This window comes from Diplodia seriata (assembly GCF_021436955.1).
Source record: "Diplodia seriata strain FDS-637 chromosome Unknown scaffold_3, whole genome shotgun sequence".
In the NCBI taxonomy this organism is placed as follows: domain Eukaryota; kingdom Fungi; phylum Ascomycota; class Dothideomycetes; order Botryosphaeriales; family Botryosphaeriaceae; genus Diplodia; species Diplodia seriata.
Window position 1 is genome coordinate 1,229,691 of NW_027117310.1, and position 22,733 is coordinate 1,252,423.

The 22,733-nt window shown below is 57.4% G+C and overlaps 7 protein-coding genes across 7 annotated transcripts; 4 read left to right on the forward strand and 3 right to left on the reverse strand.

The window, feature by feature from the left end:
• Window positions 1–801: 801 nt before the first annotated feature.
• MET16 (3'-phosphoadenylsulfate reductase) lies at window positions 802–1,759 on the forward strand (the record flags this gene model as incomplete). The annotated part of the gene is made up of 2 exons (XM_066774575.1): window positions 802–955; window positions 1,014–1,759. 2 exons carry the CDS (start codon window positions 802–804, stop codon window positions 1,757–1,759), a joined length of 900 nt encoding a protein of 299 aa, XP_066634694.1.
• A 1,004-nt stretch (window positions 1,760–2,763) lies between these two features.
• On the forward strand, window positions 2,764–4,820 carry MET3 (Sulfate adenylyltransferase; the record flags this gene model as incomplete). Its single annotated transcript, XM_066774576.1, has 7 exons — window positions 2,764–2,782; window positions 2,832–2,981; window positions 3,057–3,084; window positions 3,140–3,322; window positions 3,375–3,526; window positions 3,576–4,130; window positions 4,180–4,820. 7 exons carry the CDS (start codon window positions 2,764–2,766, stop codon window positions 4,818–4,820), a joined length of 1,728 nt encoding a protein of 575 aa, XP_066634695.1.
• Window positions 4,821–7,861: 3,041 nt separating this feature from the next.
• On the reverse strand, window positions 7,862–10,428 carry SLS55_003097 (uncharacterized protein; the record flags this gene model as incomplete). Its single annotated transcript, XM_066774577.1, has 2 exons — window positions 7,862–10,402; window positions 10,423–10,428. The coding sequence occupies 2 exons, from the start codon at window positions 10,426–10,428 to the stop codon at window positions 7,862–7,864; spliced, it is 2,547 nt and encodes an 848-aa protein (XP_066634696.1).
• A 4,993-nt stretch (window positions 10,429–15,421) lies between these two features.
• Window positions 15,422–15,868, reverse strand: SLS55_003098 (uncharacterized protein; the record flags this gene model as incomplete). Its single annotated transcript, XM_066774578.1, has 1 exon — window positions 15,422–15,868. The coding sequence occupies one exon, from the start codon at window positions 15,866–15,868 to the stop codon at window positions 15,422–15,424; it is 447 nt and encodes a 148-aa protein (XP_066634697.1).
• Window positions 15,869–16,417: 549 nt separating this feature from the next.
• On the reverse strand, window positions 16,418–17,296 carry SLS55_003099 (uncharacterized protein; the record flags this gene model as incomplete). The annotated part of the gene is made up of 1 exon (XM_066774579.1): window positions 16,418–17,296. One exon carries the CDS (start codon window positions 17,294–17,296, stop codon window positions 16,418–16,420), a length of 879 nt encoding a protein of 292 aa, XP_066634698.1.
• A 1,338-nt stretch (window positions 17,297–18,634) lies between these two features.
• Window positions 18,635–19,931, forward strand: SLS55_003100 (uncharacterized protein; the record flags this gene model as incomplete). The annotated part of the gene is made up of 4 exons (XM_066774580.1): window positions 18,635–18,823; window positions 18,869–19,130; window positions 19,191–19,627; window positions 19,674–19,931. 4 exons carry the CDS (start codon window positions 18,635–18,637, stop codon window positions 19,929–19,931), a joined length of 1,146 nt encoding a protein of 381 aa, XP_066634699.1.
• Window positions 19,932–20,468: 537 nt separating this feature from the next.
• HIR3_2 (Histone transcription regulator 3) lies at window positions 20,469–22,382 on the forward strand (the record flags this gene model as incomplete). Its single annotated transcript, XM_066774581.1, has 3 exons — window positions 20,469–20,732; window positions 20,780–21,473; window positions 21,550–22,382. The coding sequence occupies 3 exons, from the start codon at window positions 20,469–20,471 to the stop codon at window positions 22,380–22,382; spliced, it is 1,791 nt and encodes a 596-aa protein (XP_066634700.1).
• Window positions 22,383–22,733: the final 351 nt, after the last annotated feature.

Sequence of the window (22,733 nt, forward strand, 5' to 3'; positions counted from 1 at the left end):
GATTGTTAATCAGGCGGCGCCGCACAAAGCGCAAGGGGTGAGATGAGCCTGGCATGAGGCTATTGTCAGCCATCACCCGAGGGCGCAACTCGTCGGATGGGAAAAACCCCCACTTCCGCCATCGGGCTGCTCGCCATCCGCGCTATTCTGACAAATTAGCACGCAAGGAGCTCGGCGGCCGGCCACGTCTTTCTGCTCCGGTCGGGCCCGAGGCCAGATTCCCCAGATCCAGCGCCTTCCATGCGGGTGTAGGGCTGAAGAAAAGGCGTCGATGCACGTGGGATGACAGCATCCAGCTAGCAGCCGCATCAGAACGCCTGTCGAGATCGTCAACCATGCGTAAAAGGCGCCAACGCAGGTCATGGTGGAAGCCCGACGACGGGCGACGAAATGGCTGCATCATCGCCAGGCACCTGGCGCCTCGGAGCAGCCGCCTCGATTGCTCAGCAGCTTTCAGTGAGTCAGCGAGCTCGGGCTGTAACGCCAGCGCGTGATTGGCTGCAAAGCGGTGCGGGCGGGCGTACAGCGTCCTTTTCGGGCGCGCTAAAATTGCGTGATCAAGAAAACTTATGATGCCTTCAGGTCTGTGATTTCAAAGATGGAGCCGCTGGCGCTCGCCGGCGTTATATGCCCGATGCGACTCTCGGACACGCCGTGTTAACTCGTCTCCCTCCGCTTTCGCACTTCTCTTCATCAACAACTCTTCTGCTGCAAAGTCACCTCGCAGAATTGCCTGAGAGCGCGCCACAAGCATTCCTCAGCCACTACAGAGCCCCTGCGCCCTCTACGCGAGACCCCACCATGTCCGAGTCCAACTTCGACTGCCAGTCTCCCAGGGAGGTTGAGTCGGGCTATGCCAGCGGATGCTCGAGCGAGGCTTCTCTGCCCGACATCTTCTTCAGCAAGCAGCACCTCAAGTTCATCAACCAGCAATTAGCCAAGCTCGAGCCCGAGGGTGCGTTTCCTTGTTGTCCCGCCTCATCGCGCGAGCCCCGCTAACAAAAGGGATGCAGAAATCCTGAGATGGTGCCTGATCACGCTGCCCTCTCTCTACCAGACGACGGCCTTTGGCCTGACCGGTCTCGTGACCCTTGACATGCTCTCGCGTCTGCCCAACCCCACCAAGACCAGCGTCGACCTCATCTTCCTGGACACCCTGTACCACTTCCAGGAGACGCTCGATCTCGTCGACCGCGTCAAGAAGCGCTACAGCCACTTCAACCTGCACGTCTACAAGCCCGCGGGCTGCGAGACGGCCGACGACTTCGCCGCCAAGCACGGCGACCGCCTGTGGGAGACCAACGAGGAACTCTACGACTTCGTCGCCAAGGTCGAGCCCGCCCAGCGCGCCTACGCCGAGCTCCAGGTTAAGGCCGTTCTCACTGGCCGCAGGCGCAGCCAGGGCGGCAAGCGCGGCGACCTGGACATTGTCGAGATTGCCGACGATGGCCTGATCAAGATCAACCCCATGGCCAACTGGAGCTTCAGCGACGTCAAGAACTACGTCGAGAAGTACAATGTGCCGTACAACGAGCTGCTCGACCGCGGCTACAAGAGCGTGGGCGACTGGCACTCGACGCAGCCCGTGGCCCAGGGCGAGGACGAGCGTGCGGGCCGGTGGAAGGGCCGCGAGAAGTCCGAGTGCGGCATCCACAACAAGAAGTCGCGCTACGCGCAGTTCCTGGCGGAGCAGGAGCGCAAGAGGCAGGAGGAGGCGTTAAGTAAGGCGCTGGAGTCGGCGCACGTGGGGGCGGCATGATGCTCCCGCGGCGATCCGCCTCGGCACCTTCTTATTTTCTTTTGCAGCATATTAGCATCGGCGTTGGTTATAGCATTCGGATGAGCATGATGCCCCAAATCTGGGACGGCGTTTTGAATTGCAGGGCGGAGATATCAATTGGTTTCATGGGCTGACTGGGTTGCTTGAAAAAGGACAGATTGAACCTCCACAGGGGGAGACAGATAGACAAAAAGGCAGCTGATAGGTACCTGCGTGGCAGGCAAACAATTGAGGCGGCCAACGGCCGAGTTTCGCATGGACATTGATCAGCGTGGCCGCTTGGCGTTTTGGAGAAACAAGCAACCTTTAATTCCAATCCCAACCGGGCCTCCCGCCACGGGCCACGGCCCCCTCTCCGCTGCAAATCGCGCACGCCCCGGTGGTTGCGTGGAGCAACCCTCAGCCGACGGAGCCACGAGCGGCGGCGGAGGGGGCCACACGAAAAAGTCGCAAAAAGGCGGCGAGCGAGTGGACGGACGGCGCTTGCTTGGTAATGACGTGACGGGGCCAAGGGCCTTGGAAGGCGCTCCGCTCAGATTTTCAATGGCGCGGCAGTTGGCGACAGCGACTACAGCGACACGCGTGGACGACAAGGAGGTGGGAGCAATCGCGGCCGGCGACGTAATCGCCCATTACGGTTATGCGGAGGCTGAGACGCGCCCGTCCGCAGGCTGCTCCCGTCGCAACACCTTCCCGCGCCGTCGCTCCAAACGAGCGGGCGTGACGCGCGGGAGTGCATCGGCCATGGCTGTTGACGCGGCAGGCTGGGTGTGATTGTCATTAGCTCTACGTACTACGGTGCCTGCTGAATTTCGGCATCCTGGCCCGCCTGGCCAAGCCCACGCCCGAAACGGCCACCACGCCTCCAGAGCCCCATATATATCCGCCGAGTGCCCGCCGCCAGCATGTCCTCGCTCGCCGCTGCTGCTGCTCAGAATTCTCTCGTTCCCTCACTCTCGTCCTCTTCACAACAGTCGCGAAACATGGCCAACCCTCCCCACGGTACGCGCGCCCGCACGCCTTATCGATAGCCCGAGACTGACTTCTGCAGGTGGTGTCCTCAAGGACCTTATTGCCCGCGATGCCCCGCGTCGCAAGGAGCTCTCTGAGGAGGCCGACAGGCTCCCCGCCATTGTCCTCTCCGAGAGGCAGCTGTGCGATCTCGAGCTCATCCTGAACGGTGGTTTCTCGCCGCTGGAGGGTCAGTAAACTTTTGCTTCTCCGCGGCATGCCCGCCGATATCGCCGCCGACCAGCGCGCTCACGCTCATGAACAGGTTTCATGAACGAGAAGGACTACACTGGGTGAGTTTGCCCCGCCCCCGAACCCTGCCGCCCGCGCGCTGACTGAGTTCCGCAGTGTCGTTGAGACCGAGCGTCTTGCCGACGGCAATGTCTTCTCCATGCCCATCACCCTCGATGTCTCGCAGCAGACCATTGACGAGGTCGGCGTGAAGCCTGGCGCTCGCATCGTCCTCCGCGACCTCCGCGACGACCGCAACCTCGCCATCATGACCGTCGAGGACGTCTACAGGCCGGACAAGTGAGCACACCCACATTTTCGCGCTGAGGGGATATGGACTGATATCTTGTAGGGAGAGGGAGGCCCGCCAGGTCTTCGACAAGGACGGTGACATCGCTCACCCCGCCATCAAGTACCTGTACAACACCGCTCAGGAGTTCTACGTTGGTGGCAAGCTCGAGGCCATTGACCGCCTGATGCACTACGACTTCGTCGGCCTGCGCTGTACGTCGCTTCTGATACCCCAGCAGCTTCCATTGCTAATTCCCTGCAGACTCCCCCGCTGAGATCCGTCTCCACTTCGACAAGCTTGGCTGGTCCAAGGTCGTCGCTTTCCAGACCCGCAACCCCATGCACCGCGCTCACCGTGAGCTGACGGTCCGCGCTGCCCGCCAGCGTCAGGCCAACGTCCTCATCCACCCCGTCGTTGGTCTTACCAAGCCCGGTGACATCGACCACTTCACCCGTGTCCGTGTCTACCAGGCTCTCCTGCCCCGTTACCCCAACGGAATGGCTGTCCTGGGACTTCTGCCCCTTGCCATGCGTATGGCCGGTCCCCGTGAGGCCGTCTGGCACGCCATTATCCGCAAGAACCATGGTGCTACCCACTTCATTGTCGGCCGTGACCACGCTGGCCCCGGCAAGAACTCCAAGGGCGTCGATTTCTACGGCCCGTACGATGCCCAGGACGCCGTCTCCAAGTACAAGGACGAGCTCGGCATCGAGATGGTTCCCTTCCAGATGATGACCTACCTCCCCGACGCCGACGAGTACAAGCCCAAGGACGAGGTCGATGCTAACACCAAGACTCTCGACATCTCCGGCACTGGTAAGTCTGGGCTCGAAGTTGATTTGAATGCAGCTGCTAACAGGTCCAGAACTCCGCAAGCGTCTCCGCACCGGTGCCCACATCCCCGAGTGGTTCTCGTACCCCGAGGTCGTCAAGGTCCTCCGCGAGTCGCACCCTCCCCGCAACAAGCAGGGTTTCACCATCTTCCTTACCGGATACCAGAACTCCGGCAAGGACGCCGTTGCGCGTGCCCTGAACGTCACCCTCAACCAGCAAGGTGGCCGCAGCGTCTCGCTGCTGCTCGGTGAGACCGTCCGCCACGAGCTGTCGTCCGAACTTGGCTTCACCAAGGCCGACCGCGACCTCAACATCCACCGCATTGGCTTCGTCGCCTCGGAGCTTACCCGTGCCGGTGCCGCCGTCATCGCCGCGCCCATCGCGCCCTTCGAGGAGAGCCGCAAGGCCGCCCGCGAGATCGTCGAGAAGTACGGCTCATTCTTCCTCGTCCACGTCGCCACCCCGCTCGAGTACTGCGAGGCTACCGACAAGAAGGGCGTCTACGCCAAGGCCCGCCGTGGCGAGATCAAGGGCTTCACCGGTGTCGATGACCCGTACGAGGCTCCCACCAAGGCCGACCTGGTCGTCGACCTCGCCAAGTCGAACGTCAGGACCATCGTTCACCAGATCGTCCTTCTGCTCGAGGCTGAGGGTCTTCTGGACCAGTTGTAAACGATGTTCGACCTTTTAAGTGGTTTTTGGGTATGACACGGGAATGTTATTTCTTCATTGGCGTGAAACGAAAAGGAATCGGTAACTGAAATCGGGCATGTTTGAAATCGACCATGAGATATCATAGAAGAAGAGACAAGCAGTCAGTCGTTCACTCGACTGACTACCATCACATCCAAGTGGTAGACCGGATGTAATGCGCTTGTCAAGGGATAAAATTTAGATGCGATTGTTTTGATGAGTGTTTGGACTGGAGTACTGTGACCTTGATCGTGAACATTTTTGCAAAGCTGAGCCATCACACATGTTTCGGCTATATTTCTCACCACTTATTGTATGGGTGGTCGAATATCCCATGTTCGCGTATTTGCTCCGACTACCCACATCTGTCTCACAGCGCTATTGCACCATCTTCAACGCTCACACCTAGGTCCGGACATTGGATCCAACCACCTCCGTAAGAAGTGCAGTATCCTGCTTAGAGGGGCTTGTGCCACATAAGCAGAATATAACGCCCTCCGCGGGATATAGAAGATCAAATATTGGTCCCCGATTGTGGCAATTCACTTCCACTATTCGGGATGCTCCGTGCCGCAGAGTGTTGTGGCAAATGCCGAATGCCTGTTCGACCACTTTATGTCAATGTGAAACGTGGACTTGGGCAATTAAGTTAAAACTCGGATATCAAATACAAGCTCTCATGCTTTTGGAGGATGACATCAACCATCCGGGAATGGGTGTCTGCAAGTTTCATTTTCTACGGTTGCGTCCGGGCCCGACTTGGCAGTGATGCTCAATAACGCCGGACTTCAGAATATCCGCAAAGAAATTGCATATCCCGGCTCTCATAGCTCTCCACTGTCACATTGGAATATCTAAGTCGAGACATTCATGTCGCAAGCCTTTGTTTCAGACGGGCCGACAAAGAGTTGGTTACTTTTGCTTTTGCTTTTGCTTTTGCTTTTGCTTTTGTGAGAAGGCTGCGACGCGTCTTTTCGATTGCTGACTCTTAATCCATCCCTTTACAACGAGGCCGACGTAATGACCAGATCTGTTTAGAGCCTTCGTCTGAATATCCAAACATGAGAAGATCTTTTAATCTATTGTCGACGATATCAGGGCGCCGGAGATCAGCTACTCTACCAGAGTGTAATATCTGAAATTACTCACTGCACCACTTTACACGATCGTTAAATGTAGGGTTTATTAGCGGGCACAGCACATACCTCGTGGCGGTGATGCAAGATGTCGATACTTAAGCAGGTGACAGCAATCTTGTAAGCTCACCAGGGTCAAAAACACCGTTCTATAGGTAGCTGAATACAAGTTCAGGGTTAAATATCCCTATTTACGTCCGGATCTTGTATCCAACTACCCCTACCATAGAGTAAGGTGGAAATGACTTTATGAGGTAGATGAGGATGGGTATCTGTTATCCGCGGGTGAAACTAGCCCATTTACAGATGGTACATTATACTCACAGGTAGTTGCATCCAAGTTCTGGATGTATCTGTCGTTTCAAAAATGGAGAACGTCGTTGATGGGACTTAGGGAGCCGGGTCAATTTCTTCCATCCCCCGCTGTGGCACCATCAGCATCGACAAAGGCCCAGGTTTTGTTAAAGGCACTAAATGAGCGAGCATCTGTACAGAGTGAAAGAGCGCTCCGTGTCTCAGAAGGTTCCCAACACGGGATCATTATGGTTTTATAAAAGTTGCTACGGCTTTCTTCGAGCCCCTTGTGCCTCCTACTGTTTGCACTCACCTGGTTTAGGGCTCTCTGAGGACTCATCAAACCCATACCGTCACCCGGGCCCTTCCTGTCCTCGAGTGTATAATGCAATCCATGTCCTTCTTCAGAGAATCGGACGAAATTCCCAGTGTACTAACACCAGAGAAACGTTTTGGAGTATGCGCCAGTCCTGCAAGTTGTCGTTTGTACTCACCTGATAGTTTCTTGTTGATGGTTGCAAATGCAGGTAATATCACAATGAATCGTGAAAGCACATTGATTCTCTACGTTCCCCTATGTGAGTAGTAGTGGAAGCAAATGTCCAGGCCACAGCGTGTGACGGAAGAGATTGGGCTTTTAAGATCACCGAGGACGATACACGTTTCCTACATAGCTAACTGAGTATAAGATCCGGACGTAAATGTAAGTTTTAAAAGTGCACATTCACGTCTGGGTCGTGTATTCAACTGCCTATGTAAATACAATGATACAATGGCAGCAAATGTATCTTGAAGGGCTCGAGTTTGAGAAGAAAAAGCTTGTGATAGCAACGAAGTCTAGGCTAATACCAATCCAACCACTTGCTCCGATCTACCACACTCCACGCAGGATCGGCAGCAAATCCCAACTTCTCCACCGCAAGCGACATACAAAACAAGGGCAATGTCATCAAGACATTGCGGTTCAAAACAACAGAAAGCCACCAATCCTACTAAGACTAGAAAATAAAGCGCAGAGAGGTATCACAAGAACCCAACCACGCCCCTAACCAATTTCCTCCAGCGTTTACTTCGTAGTCGCTCTTCCCCTCGGCAAGTGCCCCTTTCCTCTTGCACAAAATCGGATATAGAAGAAAGAACAAAAGGCGCCGCCGCGGCTATTGAACAAGTACCAGCTGTTATTTCCTTCGCGCATTTTCAACTGGTAACGCGCGGCAGCAAAGAGAAGCGAAGAACAAAGGAGATGCAAACAAAAAATAGAGGGCCATGATGATGAGATGTGTCAGAATTGTGGACGCCGGGACCGATGCTCTAACGAACAGGAAGAGAATGCTACAAATTAACGATACTAAAAGAAATAGAAAAAAGGTCGGGGCTGTAGGTATCGGGCGTAAGTGATGGACGTCGAATCCGGGTATTGGTGTGAGCGACATTTTACTTAGGTTGATGGATGATGTGTGATACTTGAAGTTGGCATCTGATTTGCTGTATAGACTGCATCCACGTCTCATGTGTGCATGGACAAGCAAAGAGCAGCTCACAAGGAAATAGATAAAAACTGAGATCGTCACACCAGCCTCAAACCAGAATTTATTCAACCAGATGTCCCACATGCGTACCATTTGGTAATGTGATGTGCCACTGGCTGAGATCGATCGCAAAGCTGTTGCCCAGGCTCACTGCAGTGGCTGCCGTTGCGGCGTCGTCACCCTCTTGAAATTCTTTGAAATACGTCTGGAGGTTTTCCTGTGCCGTGACGGCTTTCGACAGGTCATTGCTTTCCTGCAACACGAAAAGGACACCGATGCGTGCGAACTGCACTCGCTTCTTGCTAACGGAAAGGGCCGATGTCGTAGCTGAGGCAGCGGCGGATCCTGTGGCCGTAGAGGAATAGGAGCTGTAGTACGCATTGCTGCTGGCCGGAGCAGAATCGTATACGATACCGTATGAGGTTGCAGCGTCGTCGGCGTTGTCGGATCCGTCGCGAGCGACCCGGAACTTCAGCTCAGGGGCAGGAGTAACGGTCGGAACGGACGAAGGACACGGAGTCGAAGGCACGTCGTTCTCCAGTGCAACCTCAACGACTGGCATCGGGGCGGGAGGAGGCAGATCGATGGAACGCTTCTTCGTCGAAACGCCGCTGAAGGTCACTAGCGCGTTTTCGGCTGTGCAGCTTAGGTTGTTGGACGAAAACAAGGAGAGCAGCTCGGACCCGCTGAGCGAAATATGGAAAGAATCCGAGGCGGTCGAGATGAGCGACGGCATAGCAGAACCAATCGTGGCGTTCCGTCCTCCGATGGTTGTGGTCGTGCAGCCCTCGTCGGATTCCGTAGTGCAATGATCGCCGGTGAAACCGTTGACACACATGCAGCTGCAGTGGCCACTCGGATTGACGACGCTGCTACCTCCGTTTTCGCAAGCGTAAGTTTGCTGGCATTGAGCGAGCGCTGCATCTGCACTGGAGCTGCCATCGCCGCCATTTTGCTTTGGAAGAACAATCAAAACAACGGGCACGATGACGGCGGCGGCGACAAGCAGGACGAGAATGAGCATGAGGACGATAAAGCACCAGAGCGGCATGCCGCAGCATCGCCTGCCTTGCTTTTTCTTTTCTTGCGGTTTGCCTTCGGGGTAGTCGTGATGCTGTTCGTACTGACCCAGACCAGAGGGCCAGCGAGAAACGGGCCGCGGAGATCCGTACCTCTCGCCAGTTGGTGTCCCGATGCCTGGATGAGGAAAGGAGGTAAGAATGTCGGAAAGTGATGATGCTCTTCGTTGTCCGGCCTCCCAAGCTTTGTCGCCCCCGCCCTTTTCCCACATTTCCATATCCATCCGACTTGCGGTCTTGCCGCGGTCGAGATTCGAAGCGAGACGAGTGGCGCGTCTGATCAGATCTGGCAGGCTGGTCAGACTCCCGCGAGCCTCGGCGTCCCGAACAGCGTTGACGTTCAACCGGGGCGGGCGCCGAGCGCCGACACGGTCGGCTAGGGACATTCCTGTCTTCGGAGTGCTGTAGCCTGCTCCAAGCGCTCCACCTTTTTCCAACCCGCCCAGGATCTGATTCACTCTCGGGTCAACAGGAGAATCCGGGCTGTTATCTTCCGAGCGTGCCAGCGGAGATGACTTCATTGGCCGCCTCAACCCTACTGTATTTACTGATTCCGAAGACTCCGAGGCCGATGGCGGGAAAAGGCCGGTCCCGCTGCTCAGAGCCTCACTGTCAGGTCTTGAAGACGATCGGTTGCCGGGATCCCGGGAGTTGCCGTATCCAGCAGCAAATGCACCACCAGCAGCGCCGGCTGCCATGATGCCCTGTCCCACGGCGCTTTTCTTTTGCTTTTCGTTGTTTCTTATTATCCTGTCGAAACTGTCCACGCTCTTGATTGTTGTTAGTGACGGCTTCCCCCTCTTGCCAAGGCTGGCATGTCTGACAAGCCCAGCTTGATCACCATCATCTGTCACCCGCGAGGATCGATCGCTGCCGGTAATGGTTGAGGGGCTGGCCATGGGCATGTCGTCCTCGGAGGGAGTGGCGTCCTCGTCGAAATAGAAGCCGTCGGCGTTGGGAATAACATTGCTCGAAGCAAAGGAATTATGCGAATTACGGGAACGCGACCTGTGCGACTCGGCCTCCTCGACAATCGGCGAAACAAACGACTGCTGTGAATAATACGACGAAGGGCCTCTCCTGGCAGACGGTGGGGGTCCAAGGCTCTGGCTTTTCCGCGATTGAGGCATGTTTGGCACGGGGAAATCGGGGATGGATCCAAGCGACGAGACCGAGTTGATGGAAGAGGTGGTGATCGGACGGTGCTCGTTGGGAGACGGGTAGTAAGAGTTCGGGGAGAGCTGGTCATCGTAATATTCCGAGGGCGAGACTGGCTCGGGTTCAGGCTCCCTGCGCCTGTTGCCGGGGGTCCGTGGGAGTGGAGGAGCGAGGAGCGTAGGATCCGGCCTCGTAGGATCCAGAATGGAGGGGACGTAAGACGGGCGCGGCGGGCGTTGGGGCGGCGGGCCTTTTTGACGGGGCGGGCTTTCCTGGGCGGGCTGGCTGTCGTCAGCCAGAGGCCAGTTGGGGCCGGGAGAGGGCGACAATTCCCGGCCGGAACTGGAGGGTGGGGTAGGATTGGCCTGGGGGCGCGTGGGCGGACGGACATTGTACTGCGAGGTCGGCAGCGGCGGCCGCGATGGTTGGCCAAAGTAGTCGGCGCTGAGGTACTGGGCCTGCTCGGCCTGAGCGCGTTCCCTGGCCGCCTTCACGGAGCCCTTCCGCTGAAGGCCGCCGTCGCTCCCATCATAGGTCGCGCCGGGAGCGTAAGGATGGCTCATTGGCGAGGGCAGCAGGTCAGATTATTGCATGCGGAGCGGCGGGGCGATTGGCAGGAAGTTGCCGGGCGGAGTCGCGGTGAGATTGGAGAGATGGCTGCTGAGGTGGTCAGAGACACGGCGCAGTGACATTGAAAAGAATCGTAAAGGAATGACACGGAGATCATGGGCAATCATTCACAACGCCGAGGGATGCGGAAGCCAGTTGCGTGCAACAAATTGCGTTCCAGGTGGAGCAGAGAGGACGGCGAGACGTACGCAGGGCCGGGAGCATGCAGTCAATTCCTCAGTCGCTAATCAAACGGCGTGCGTCGGAGAGCCGGGCATGGAGTAGTGGTGGCCAACCTAGGGGATCCGGACTCGCGGAATTAAGGGCTAAATGGGTGAACGACAGACAGAAGAAGGCAGAAGAGAAGAGAGCGTCAAGCTCAGGCCGGATTGCAGATGGAGGCGGCGGAGGGAGAGGAGAGGGGAGGGTCAGCGCGGAAGCAGGGCGGAGGAGGGCGAGATTTTGGCGGACATGGGGCTGGGCACGTCGCGGGCGGCGGCGTGGAGAGCTGGCTGGAGCAGAAGCGAGGGCTGGTGAAGAGATTGGCCTGAGGGCGGATGGTGCGACGGCCACAAACAGAGCCACGGCCGGTGCAGCCCACGAGATGGGCGCGCCGTGCCCGCGTGCGCCGGCCCGCCTGGCCAATTGCGACGCCCCTGGCCCGCGTCTGAGATTGATGGCCGCGAGATGACGGCCTCGCGCGCGGTCGCTAGCAGCAGACAGCCCGTCGGTCCCAGGGTCCCAGCGCGCCAGGCCAAGCCCCGCCCAGCTGCCCGCCCACACAGCGTGCCGTGTCACCACCGACACCGAGTCGCACCGCAGCCTCCAGGTCGCGACGACCGTTGGTGAGGCGGCGGGCGCGCGGACGCGAACACGATCCACGGTGCATGCTTGGGGGCTGTGGGGACGCCGCCTTGGACGCACGGCCTGCGTGGTCTGCGCCCGCGTAATGAGTCTCGCCAATTTGTCGACCTCTCCCCTCCCTTCCCGTCCGAGTCCGTCAACACCTCGCGCCTGCTCTATTTACGGGCCCCGGTGGGCGACATTAAAGGCCCGTCCGCGCCGGACAAGCTGGCAGCCCGGGCGAGCGCCAGCACGCCTCCCGCCAGCCTTTCCCATCTCTGCATTGGCATGAACAGTCGGCAAATGCCAGATGCCAGACCCTGGTCCACAGATCTCCCTCCGGCTCGCGGAAGCTGCAGCAAGCACCACCGTCCGCCCGCAGCGTCGGCCGTAGCAGCAGGAGCCAGCAAGAACCAGCCAGAGCCAGCTCACTGCCGCCTGAGGCCTCCCGCCTGCGTGACTGCGAGCCTCAACTGCCGCGTCCCAGTTTAGGTCAGCAATCTTAATTAACCCACGCACCCTAAAAGTCAGCCCAGCCCGAGCCCTCTCAGGCGGCCGATCTACTGAATTCTGACTTCCATTCGAACCTTGTTTCAGGACGACTTGCACGCTGTCCCGCTGCTCCGGCGCTGACAGGGGGGTGCTGCTGTACGCGTAGCACTGTGCTCCCCTGTGCACATCGCGACTTCTGCTTCCTGTTCCTGTTCCTGCCGCTTGCATCTGCATCTGCATCTGCATCTGCATCGGCCTCACCGCCTCGGCCTTGTGATAGCCTGCGACGTTTCACGCATGCAATGCGCGCTTCCACGATTTCCCCTCCTCCGTCCAGTGAGGTCGCTAGCGGCATCGTGGACCGCGTCGCTGGATGGCGATGCAAAAGAGCAGTTGAAGCTCTATTGGATCTACGTTTCTGTCCCGCTCCACGCTTCAACGCCCCTCCACCCTTCTGGCCCACAGAACCGAGTGATCTGACCTCATCTCTTGAGGATCCCGCCAAAGCTGCAAGGAAATGAGCCTAGCCACATCGGTCCTACAAAGACACTACTCACTGCAGGCAGTAGAATGCCATGTCTTGATGTATCAACGTCGGGGTTTGGACGTAGGAAGAGTGTAGCTCTGTATTCTGGAACGTACCTTCCACTTGGTTGTATTCGTGCTTGGCTGCTGCCCGCACCCGCCCTCCAGACGTGCCAAGTGCATGTTGTCTTGACAGATATGGCATGCACAATGGCACGACTCTCACCACTGCAGTCTCGCTTTGTCCTGGGAAAACGGTCTTCTGGTTTGCTGCTCTTGACACCATCACCTCCAGAACCGGACACTGTCACGCAATGGCTGCCCACACTTTCGGTCTGCCTACCCTATAGGCCCGGCCCACATGTATCACATTGCTGATGGTGAGCAGAAGCGTCGTCCGCCGGCCCTGGCTCCCGAAGGCTCGACGATGAGTTTCCCGGCGACTCCGCCAACAGCCCGGAGGAACGCCGCGACACGTCACCGTCGGCTTCGCTGAACCTTGCAGCCTCCACTCCTGCCCGGCTCTCGCAACAATCCAAAACTCGGCTTCGAACCACGCTCCGCGACAGTCCAGCTCGACCGGGCTACAGCGACACGCGCACCGGACTCTTTGGCCGCTTCAGTCCCGCCCGAGATTGGAGCACTGTTAGGCGCCGAGCACCTTCTTACCATGCTCTCCGAGCCAGAGACCTAGATGATGAAGACGACCAAGACGTACCCGCCTTCACTCCTCTACCTCCCCCTCGTTTGTTCGTTCCCCAGGATCCTCTAAGGCCCGGCCAATTATTCCGCGAGGACCGCGCTTCCTCGCTCATCTCATCCCGACCCCGTGTTTCACCCAAGCCAACAACGTGGTCCCCATTGTTTCGCGCGCGCCAACATTATCCGCCAACCAAAGCCGAGCTTACATCCGCTTTCGAGACGTCACGTCCCCATGACTACGAATTCGAGCCCGATTCCCGGGTAGAAGCCTGGCTCGAGAATGTTCGACCGGACCGTTTCGAAGCAACGCACGTTTTATCTTCTCTCCGCGACTTACATCTGAGCCGGGATCGGAGAGATGGCATCGTCGAACCATATGTCCACCATGCCACCCCTCGAGGAGCCCTGCCGAGCTTCGAAGCCCCAGAAGGTGGCCAAACCCAGCTTCCGCCATGTTCTCCACAACAACACTTCTCCCCTTCCCCCATCAGGGGCTATCCACGTATCCACTGCCCCCCCAGTGCGATCCCTGTCCCCCAAACGCCTTTGACGCACCACCATCACCACCATCACCACAACCTCATCCCCCACACCACCAGCCCAACCAACCCTCGCCACCGCCGCCCCGGCACCGCCTTCTCCTCGCCACCCGCCCCATCGGCATCCGAAGACGACAACGAACCAGGACACCACCGGTCGGACCACGCATCCGCGTCGACAAGCGCCGCGTCGCTGTCATCGCCGTCGCGTGACTCAGTCCCACCGCAGCCGTGCATCACGCTGTCCCCACCGCCGTTACAGCAACGCCTGACCTCCTCGCCCCGTCACGACCAATATCGCGACCACGTGGCGGCGCGCGTCGTTCACCCGTCACCCCCGTCGCCGCCGTTGCTGTACAGCCGCCGCAGGCCGAGGCAGCGGGGTCCGGCGCCTGCTCCTGCGCCGGCGGTCGTGACGATGCCGACGACGACGGGTGATGCTGGGCACGTGCCTGTTACGCCGAACAAGGCGGTGGCGGCAGCGGCTGCTGCTGCGAGGAAGAGTAGGCTTGGGGATGGTGGTGATGGTGATGGTCACGATGGTGGTGGTGGTGGTGACGGCGGTGGCGAAGACGACGGCCGCGTGGAGGAGTCGATGTTGAGCCCGGATGTGTATCTCTGGCGGGGCGATAGCGAGAGGAGGGCGCGGTTCAGGGAGATGATAAAGCAGAGGTGTGCGAGTTATGGGGACAAGGGTATTGGTGATGTCGAAGAGGGTGGTGGTTGAGGTCGGTTGGATGTTTGGGTGTTTGTTGCTGTGGTGTTTGGGGTTCGGGTTGGTTCGGTGGCGTGTGTTACGTTGGTTCGGGGCTTAGTAGGTTTGTAGGTTTATTGGGCGGTAGCCGTTTATCACTGTAGTAGTCGGGTTGAAGTATGGGAGTATCAATACAGTGGTATTTTCTCAAACTTGAGCTACACGGTAGCAGACCAAAGAGTTTGACGTTCCCACAAATGTCTCACGTGGAACATGGCGTCTATCTCGGTGGGTAGTCTAATCTAATGTCTGTAGGTGTTCACGAAGTTCTACAGCTCACGTCCACATTCGGACATTTGCTTCCACTGCCAACGTAGGAGAGATGCGGCTCGTTTGTGGATCACAGAGGGCTCGAACCATTTGCCAGTTCACCGTGGAGCCATAAAAGTGAGCTAACAGCTCGGAGACACGTATGTTTGGGAAATCGAGACAGACATGTGGACGGTTTTGATAATCTTTGGGGTATGTCGCCTTCCGGTTCAAAGTCCGGTCCGATGCAGATCAATGCAATGTTAATACAGATCGAAACCCCAAGCCCAAATATTTGTTTGTCTATGTTTGTCCTGCAAAAGTCGTTGATGGTATCAACATCACAAGTTTCAGTTTTTTTTTTTTTTTGCGAGGTTGGCTCAAGCACCGGCTACAGCTTGACTTATTGGTAAACCGGTCAGCCTGGCCGAACTTTACTGTCGTCATCTACACAAAAGGGATGTTGAAGTAACCAAAGTAGCATTTTCAACGAATTGTCTATACTCTACTACTAGTATGGTACGATTTTTGTATACGTGCGACCCCAAACAATTTCCACCTTGTCTGCTGAGAGCGGGGCAGCCTTCATGGGAGCCTTGTACACTTTATTTCCGTCAACTCAAAGTTGGCCGCAGAGGGATGGAAGGGCCTCACCAGAGCCCTATACAACCTCAAAGCCTCGATTGCACAGTTGAGTCTTCTTCCACAGGTCTGTTGGCGGCGAGCCATTTCTTTTCCAGCTCAGATCCCGTGGGCGGCGGAATGATGCCATTGATCTTCCAGTACTCACGTGGAGCCTCTTGGATGAAATACTCCCAGTCCACGCCTTTCGGCTTCAGTACTGGGTTCAAAATCAAGTCGACCTTCTCAAGAAAAAGGTCTCGCTCAGCTTCGTTCTGGAAATAGCGTGCGACATGGTAGATGGTGATGGTGGTGAACTTTCCGGGACTCTTTCCACCACGGAAGATATCGTACGGCCCCCTCTCGAAAAACTGGGTATTGACGTAGAAGGCGGGGAGGCCAATCTTGGTGTATAAGCGCGTGATTTCCTCTGCAAGGCCTTCCTTCTCTTCGTTGGAGAAGGTGCCGGTGCTGTGGGAGAAAAGCCAGAGGGGCATGATGGAGGTTGGAATTGGATATTCGTTGAACGTTGGATAGCAGAATGAAGATGCGAAACTACCTTTCAGGTAGCTGTTGATATATATGCAGTCATTCAGCTGTGTGTTTACTGATAGGGCGGACTACTACTCGGAAGGAATCAATCCCGTCTGTAGCTCAACCAAGTTCCGGCTCCAAGGGGATATCACTAATCATCATCATCACCAACTCGCCCGTGAACAACCTTCTTGAGTAGATATTAGATGATTACTCAAGTGCGAAAAAGCATCTAGCAGTTGAACAAACCGCGGCTTGCCCTCCTGCGCCAACCGAGCCGAATGTTGGTCATCATGGAAGGAGTGGCGGCCGAGGCCGAACTCTCCCCATCAACCATGATCGCTTCGCACACGGGCATGATGAATACTCAATCTTGTGCAATGTACCACACCGCCAAGTATTGAATAAATACTTTTATGAGGCTTTGCATGTTTCAATGCAGGTGTCTTGGACTCAAAGGCACAAACGGAAAGCAAAAATCATATTCATGAATACCGTCGGTTGCCACTCTATCAGATACGGTGTTCTCTTGGAACATTGAACGCCCCCATACTACTCATAATCAAAGCCGCAGGGTTGAACCTATCCGGATACAGCTTGTTCATAGCCGCGAAGAGCTCACGCGGGTTCTTTGGGTTGCCCTGCAAGGCGTTTCCGAAGTCCCGAATGTATCTCTTCGTGTTGGCCAGGTGCCACACGCCATCAATCTCCTCGGGCTGCCTGTGCCCGGGGACCACGTACGCCGGGCCCAGCGCCTCCACCTTCTCCACCGCCCGGATCCACTCCTCCCGCTTCGCCTCGGTGTTGGCTTCGAACAGCATCTGATGCACCTGCCCGTACACGACATCCCCGCAAACGGCCAGCTTCAAGTCGGGCACCCACAGGACCGACGTGTCGTAGGTATCCGAGTGTCCGACCTCGACGGCCTGCATCGACCAGCGATTTCCCAACTTGAACTCGTTGCCCGCGGGCAATGGCTTCGCCAGCGTAAAGGGCCTGTAGATCTGGCCGAGGAAGCGGGACTCCCAAGTGCTGCTATAGTGCTTCTCCTCGATGTCGTGCTCCATGTGGCGGATCGTGGCCGCCGTCGCGATGGGTGAGGCTTCAGGGAAACGCTTGAGGATGAGGGGGATGCCGAACCAGTGGTCACCATGGCCGTGGGTGATGTAGATGTATTCGAGCTTGCGGCTGGGCGCAATCCTCTCAATCCAGGCAATCAAGGACTCTGTCTCCTTGATGGTGATTGGAGTGTCGACGAGAACTGCGGCGGTGGCGGAGTAGATTAGAGTGCACGAGGTCGGGGACCAAACGCCTGCGTTCTTGTTCGGATCATTCGGGTTTTTGAAAGGGATGGGAGGAACAACGTAGACTGCAGACCGGAGCTCGGACATGTTGTGTAAAGACGAGAGTGGTGCAGACCTGCAAACGTTGGAGTATGGGAAAGGTAGTATTAATTAGTCCTCTGCGAGGTCTGTAGCAGCTATAATTATGTATTCGGTCTTGGAGCGGGGCTACAAAGTTGTTCAGTTACCCTCGGAAAGCACTGTTGAGATGCATGCTCGTAGCAGGGCCGAGGCAATGTTTAATGATTAGTTCGGCACAGAGTACCTACGCACGCAGCAGGTTACAGAGGATTCGCCTTGTAGGCCGCTCCAAAGACATTACGTTCTTCCTACGCAGGTAGTTTGTCCACATTCAAGACTTATATCTACGTCCGGACAATGAACTCAACTATGCGTGTAGGTACGGTGGGTGCAATGCCTCTGCGGAATAGACGTGGGTGGGATCAATTCTCTTGTCCCTCAGTCTTGTATTCTTTTTGCGGGGATGGCATCCTGCCCTGGGATGATTAATCAGGACCAAGGCTCTGCGGCAGTTCGTGTTGCTTGGCCCTCGGTCCCGTTTCTCGTCCTTTTTGGCTTTGATCTTGACTCGAAAGAAAGGCGCATCCCATGAAACTCTTTTACCGGATCAGCCATGAATGGGAGGCGGGACATACAGGCTAAAGGACCCCAGCAGGATAGTTTTTAGGTAGTGTATGGACGCGCCACGTACACCTGATGAAGGAAAGTTGGGGTAGCCAATACTTTTAAAAGTACGAGTCCACCGTTGGATGAGCAAGTCAAATGAACAGATTGGGATCAGATGGAAGTCTTTAATCCCCAAACCTGCCTTTTAAGATCAAGCTTCGGTACTCCATTTCCCAACAAAGACGGAAAAAACGGATTCCGACCGAGATTGACCAAATCCTTGACCGCCAAAGTTGAGTTTTGGGTCTGATCTGTTTTTCCAATACTGATGGTGAGTGGGCTGAGTGGTGTCGATCCGTCAGCCCCACTTTTGGACCGGCACTGATGAGTGAACAAAATCAGAGGCTTCAAGCTCGAATCTGGCCCTGTCAATGGCCAATTGCAAGCGACGACCTCGCGGCAAGCGCTTAGCGCGACAAAGGGAAATGGGAGCGGGCCGTTGGAGAGGTTTGGCCGGGATTGCTGGTGTTGAGAGCTCCACAGGGTCTTCGGAACGGGACTGGCCATGCTGCAGCTGGTTTAGCTCCCCGCCGATTGACCTGTCAGACGGCGGGGCTTTCCGCAGCGTCCGACTCCACGTGCTGGCACGACTCATGGCCGTGGTGTCGCCCCGCATCCCACGATACACAGTACTTATGAGCCGCCGCACAGCTGCCCTCTCCCAGTCCCAGTCCCACGGTACCCGTGAAACAAGACACCATGCCCATCCCTACCGAGCCCGTTGGATCCCTGCCGCGCCCCAAGTACCTGCAGGACGTCTTTGCCGCCTATGACGCGGGCAACGCCTCGCGCGACGAGCTGCTGGCGGCGCAGGACAAGGCGGCCGCCGACTCAGTCCAGCGCTCCGAGGCGACGGGCGCCGAGTTTGTGACGGACGGCGAGCAGAGGGTGCGCAAGCCCGCATCGCTGGCCGACACATGCTGACCGACGCAGGCGTCCTCGTTCGCAACCTACCCCATCATCGACACGCTGGGCGGCAAGGGCCTGGCGGACAACCTCGCCGCCGACGGCCAGTTCTTCGCCATCTTCGACGACGGCCACAACAGGCAGCTGCCGCGCCTCGTCAAGGGCCCGCTGAAGTACAAGACGTATGCCGCCGACTACTACAGGAAGAGCAAGCCGTTGGCCACCAAGGCCAGCCTGAAGCAGGCCGTCATCGCCCCCAGCATGCTCTACCTGCTGTACCCGCTGCAAGGTCAGTGCCGCGCGGATGGTTGGAGGGGGCGCACCAGCTGACACAATGACAATACCGCAGGCGAGATCGAGGGCTACCCCCGGGACAAGTTCGTCGAGGACCTGGTCAACGAGTGCGAGAAGGACATCCGCCAGTGCTTCGAGGCCGGGGCCAAGCGCGTCAGCATCGACTTCACCGAGGGCCGGCTGGCGGCCAAGAAGGACCCGCGCAACCCGTGGACCGGCGCCGACCTGCTGCAGACCTTCATCGACCTCAACAACAGGGTGCTCGCCCGCTTCACCCGCGACCAGCGCGCCAACATCGGCGTGCACACGTGCCCCGGCGGCGACTGCGACAGCGTCCACAGCAAGGACGTCGACTACCACGAGCTCTTGCCCAGCATGTTCCAGATCAACGCCGGCTACTTCCTGATTCAGTGCGCCAGCGAGACGGACAAGGAGAAGGTCTACAAGGAGATTGGCCAGTACATCCGCAAGGACGCCGACGGCGTCAAGCAGGTAAGCTCGTCCGGATCAGGGCAGGGGAATCGGCTGACAGGTCCAGGTTGCGTTCATCGGCGTCATCGATCCGCTGAACCCCAAGGTCGAGACTCCCGAAGAGGTGGCCGAGCAGCTCGTCAACGCGGCCAAGCACATTGCCGTCGACCAGCTCGGCGCCACGGACGACTGTGGCTTCAGCCCCTTCAGCACCGACGTGAAGCCCAAGCACGGCTCGCCCGACTTTGCCAGGGACATTGCCTTCCAGAAGATCGCCAGCCGCGTCAAGGGCGTCAAGCTTGCCAGTGAGAAGCTGGGCGTGTAGTGGGGTCGTGTTCGTTTCCTAGACGATGGTGTACATATTAGAGACGGAGCTTCAGTGGCAGCGAGTGGCAGTTACGCGGGACGATATTCGATCTGTAGCAATTCATACGGCAGTACATACAAGCACATGCGTAGTGCGAAGCGCACGCGAAGTCGGGGGGATGGAGAAGAAGGTTGACAACAAGGTGTTGCGGGGATGGTGAGAGGGTGGGTAATCCCCGTGCCCCTGCATTCCACTAAGGCCCTGTACAGGCAATGATCCGCAGCCTCCGTTGTGTCATGTCCCGGAACAGAGAACAAGCTTCATCAAGCGTTAGTCTTCTGATGTGAGATTCCCTACTCTCCACATCCTGCATCCTGCCAGCAATTAGCCTTTCTGGCTATAAGCTGTGCACCGCCTGCAAAGCTGACCAGACCCACCTAACCTAAGCACTACTAAAGATATCGTGATGCGTAGTAAGCGGCGTGGTCGCTACCTTAAGACCGGGTGATGGTCTACTTCTACTTTTCGTAAGAAGGAACTCTACATTCACACAGCATGCTGACCTTGTTGGAAACGCTGCAGAAGCAGGCCAGAGACGAACCAGACAGAACCTATGCCTCGTACGCCTTGTCAACCGACGTTTCAGAGGGGTTCCGCGACGTCACAGTTGGCGACCTTGTCCGAGCCATAGACGCCTTTGCTTGGTGGCTGCACGCCGGATGGGGCCGCAGCGAGGATTTCGGTACTGTTGCATACATTGGACCGTCAGACTTGCGCTATGCCATCTTCTTCTACGCAGCCATCAAGTGTGGCTACAAGGTATGACTGATATTCCAGTAACAACACTCTGCTTATACACGCTCCAGACGCTGTTCATTTCCCCTTTGAACAGCTTCGAGGCCAGCAAATCCATCCTTGAAGCGACAAAATGCCAGCGAATCTTCTATGCTCCCCCGATGGGACAGGTCGCAAAGACCTTGCAGAGCGCGGCAGAGTCCAGAAAGACTGAGATCATCCAGATTGCATCTTTGGACGAGTGCTTGGCCGCAGAGTCCAACCCTTATCCGTACGAGAAGACGTTTGAAGAAGCAAAGTGGGATCCAATCGTCGTGCTCCATACCTCGGGAACCACGGGCCTCCCGAAGCCGATTACAATGAACTTCGGGTTCTTCTCTACCACTGCAGAGCCAGTCCCAGCCGTTCCAGGTTACAAAGATGGCTCATTCAAGTGGTTTGAACGCCGAACCTTCTTCGGCCCTTTCCCGCCTTTCCATCTGGGAGGCATCTACTCCATGATGACCATCCCCGTGTATTTTGACGCCACCATCATCATCCCTCCCGCGGCACCCGGTGCCATATCCGGCAAAGCGCTCGTCGGTATCATGCACCGGAAGAAGATCGAGGCCATGTTCTGCAGCCCTCTCTCCATCGAGCAGGCGATGCACGAGCCCGGCGGCCGCGAGAAGCTGAGGGAAATGCACTTCATCGCCTTCGCGGGGGCACCACTGCCGTCGTGGGTGGGCGACGACCTCAGCAAGCACACGATCATCATGACGTTCTGTAAGCAAAAACCAAAGAAAACCCCCCAATCCCTTTTACACAACCTCGACTGACACCTCAAAACCCTCAACAACAGTCGGCTCCACGGAGACCGGCGCCATGCCCACCATCCCGCCGCACCCGGACGACTGGGCCTACATCAAGTTTAACCCCTGCGTCGGCGCCGTCCTCGAGCCGATGCCCACCACCTTCCCTTTCCCTTCCTCTTCTTCTTCCTCCACCTCCATCTCCTCCTCCACCACCTCCTCGACCAACCCACCACCACCACCGCCCACCACCCCGCACGAACTCGTCTTCCCGCCCACCACCGACCAAGCCATCCTCCGCCATCGCGGCAACGCCTGGCTCTCCCTTCCCCCCGAGACGACTGCTAACTCGGAGTGGCGCTCGCGCGACCTCTTCGTGCCGCACCCGGATCCGGACAAGGCACGGGAGGGCTTCTGGCGCTTCCACGGCCGCGTCGACGACGTCGTCGAGCTGGCGTCGGGCGCGCGCTTCTTCCCCGCGCCGTGGGAGGCGGTCGTGCGCGGGCACGCGCGCGTCGCGCACTGCATGGTCGTCGGGGCGGGGAGGGGGAGGGCGGGCGTGTTGGTGGAGCCGAAGGAGGGGTGGGTGGAGGAGGGGGAGGGGGAGGTGGATGGGACTGTTGCTGCCGTCAACGGTGGTGGTGGTGGTGTTGGGGAGGAGGGGAGGCGGAAGAGGGAGGAGGAGGAAGAGAGGTTCATGGACGAGGTGTGGCCGGCGATTGAGAGGGCGAATGAGGGCGTCGCGGAGTACGCGAGGGTGGCGCGGGAGATGGTCAGGGTCGTGAGACCCGGGAGCCTCTTCAGGGCGCCCAAGGGGACGGTCATCCGGAGGGCGAGCGGGGATGGGCACAGGGAGATTATCGAGGAGATGTATCGGGGCTGATTGGTCTGTTTCCTTGCAACTGTGGCCATGACACCGATCCAATGAAATTGTCCTGGCTGTGAGACATTTCGTGCGTCACTTATCTGATAGGCCTTAACCCCGTGGCTCTGGACTTTCCCTGAGCTGACAAGTGATCTTGCCAAGTGAGCTAAAACTGTACCCAAGTGCACCGCATAAGATGGGTAACAATCAGCGTCGTGGTTGCCTTCATCGATCGCTTGCTCATGGTCTTGACGATATCGGTAACGAACCTGGATTCTTTCAGCTGACGCATTGGAAACATCGCGTCGCGGTGGCCTTCCGTCGCCGGGGTGGCCTTCCGCCTGTGGCTCCATTGGATGCAGATTGTCG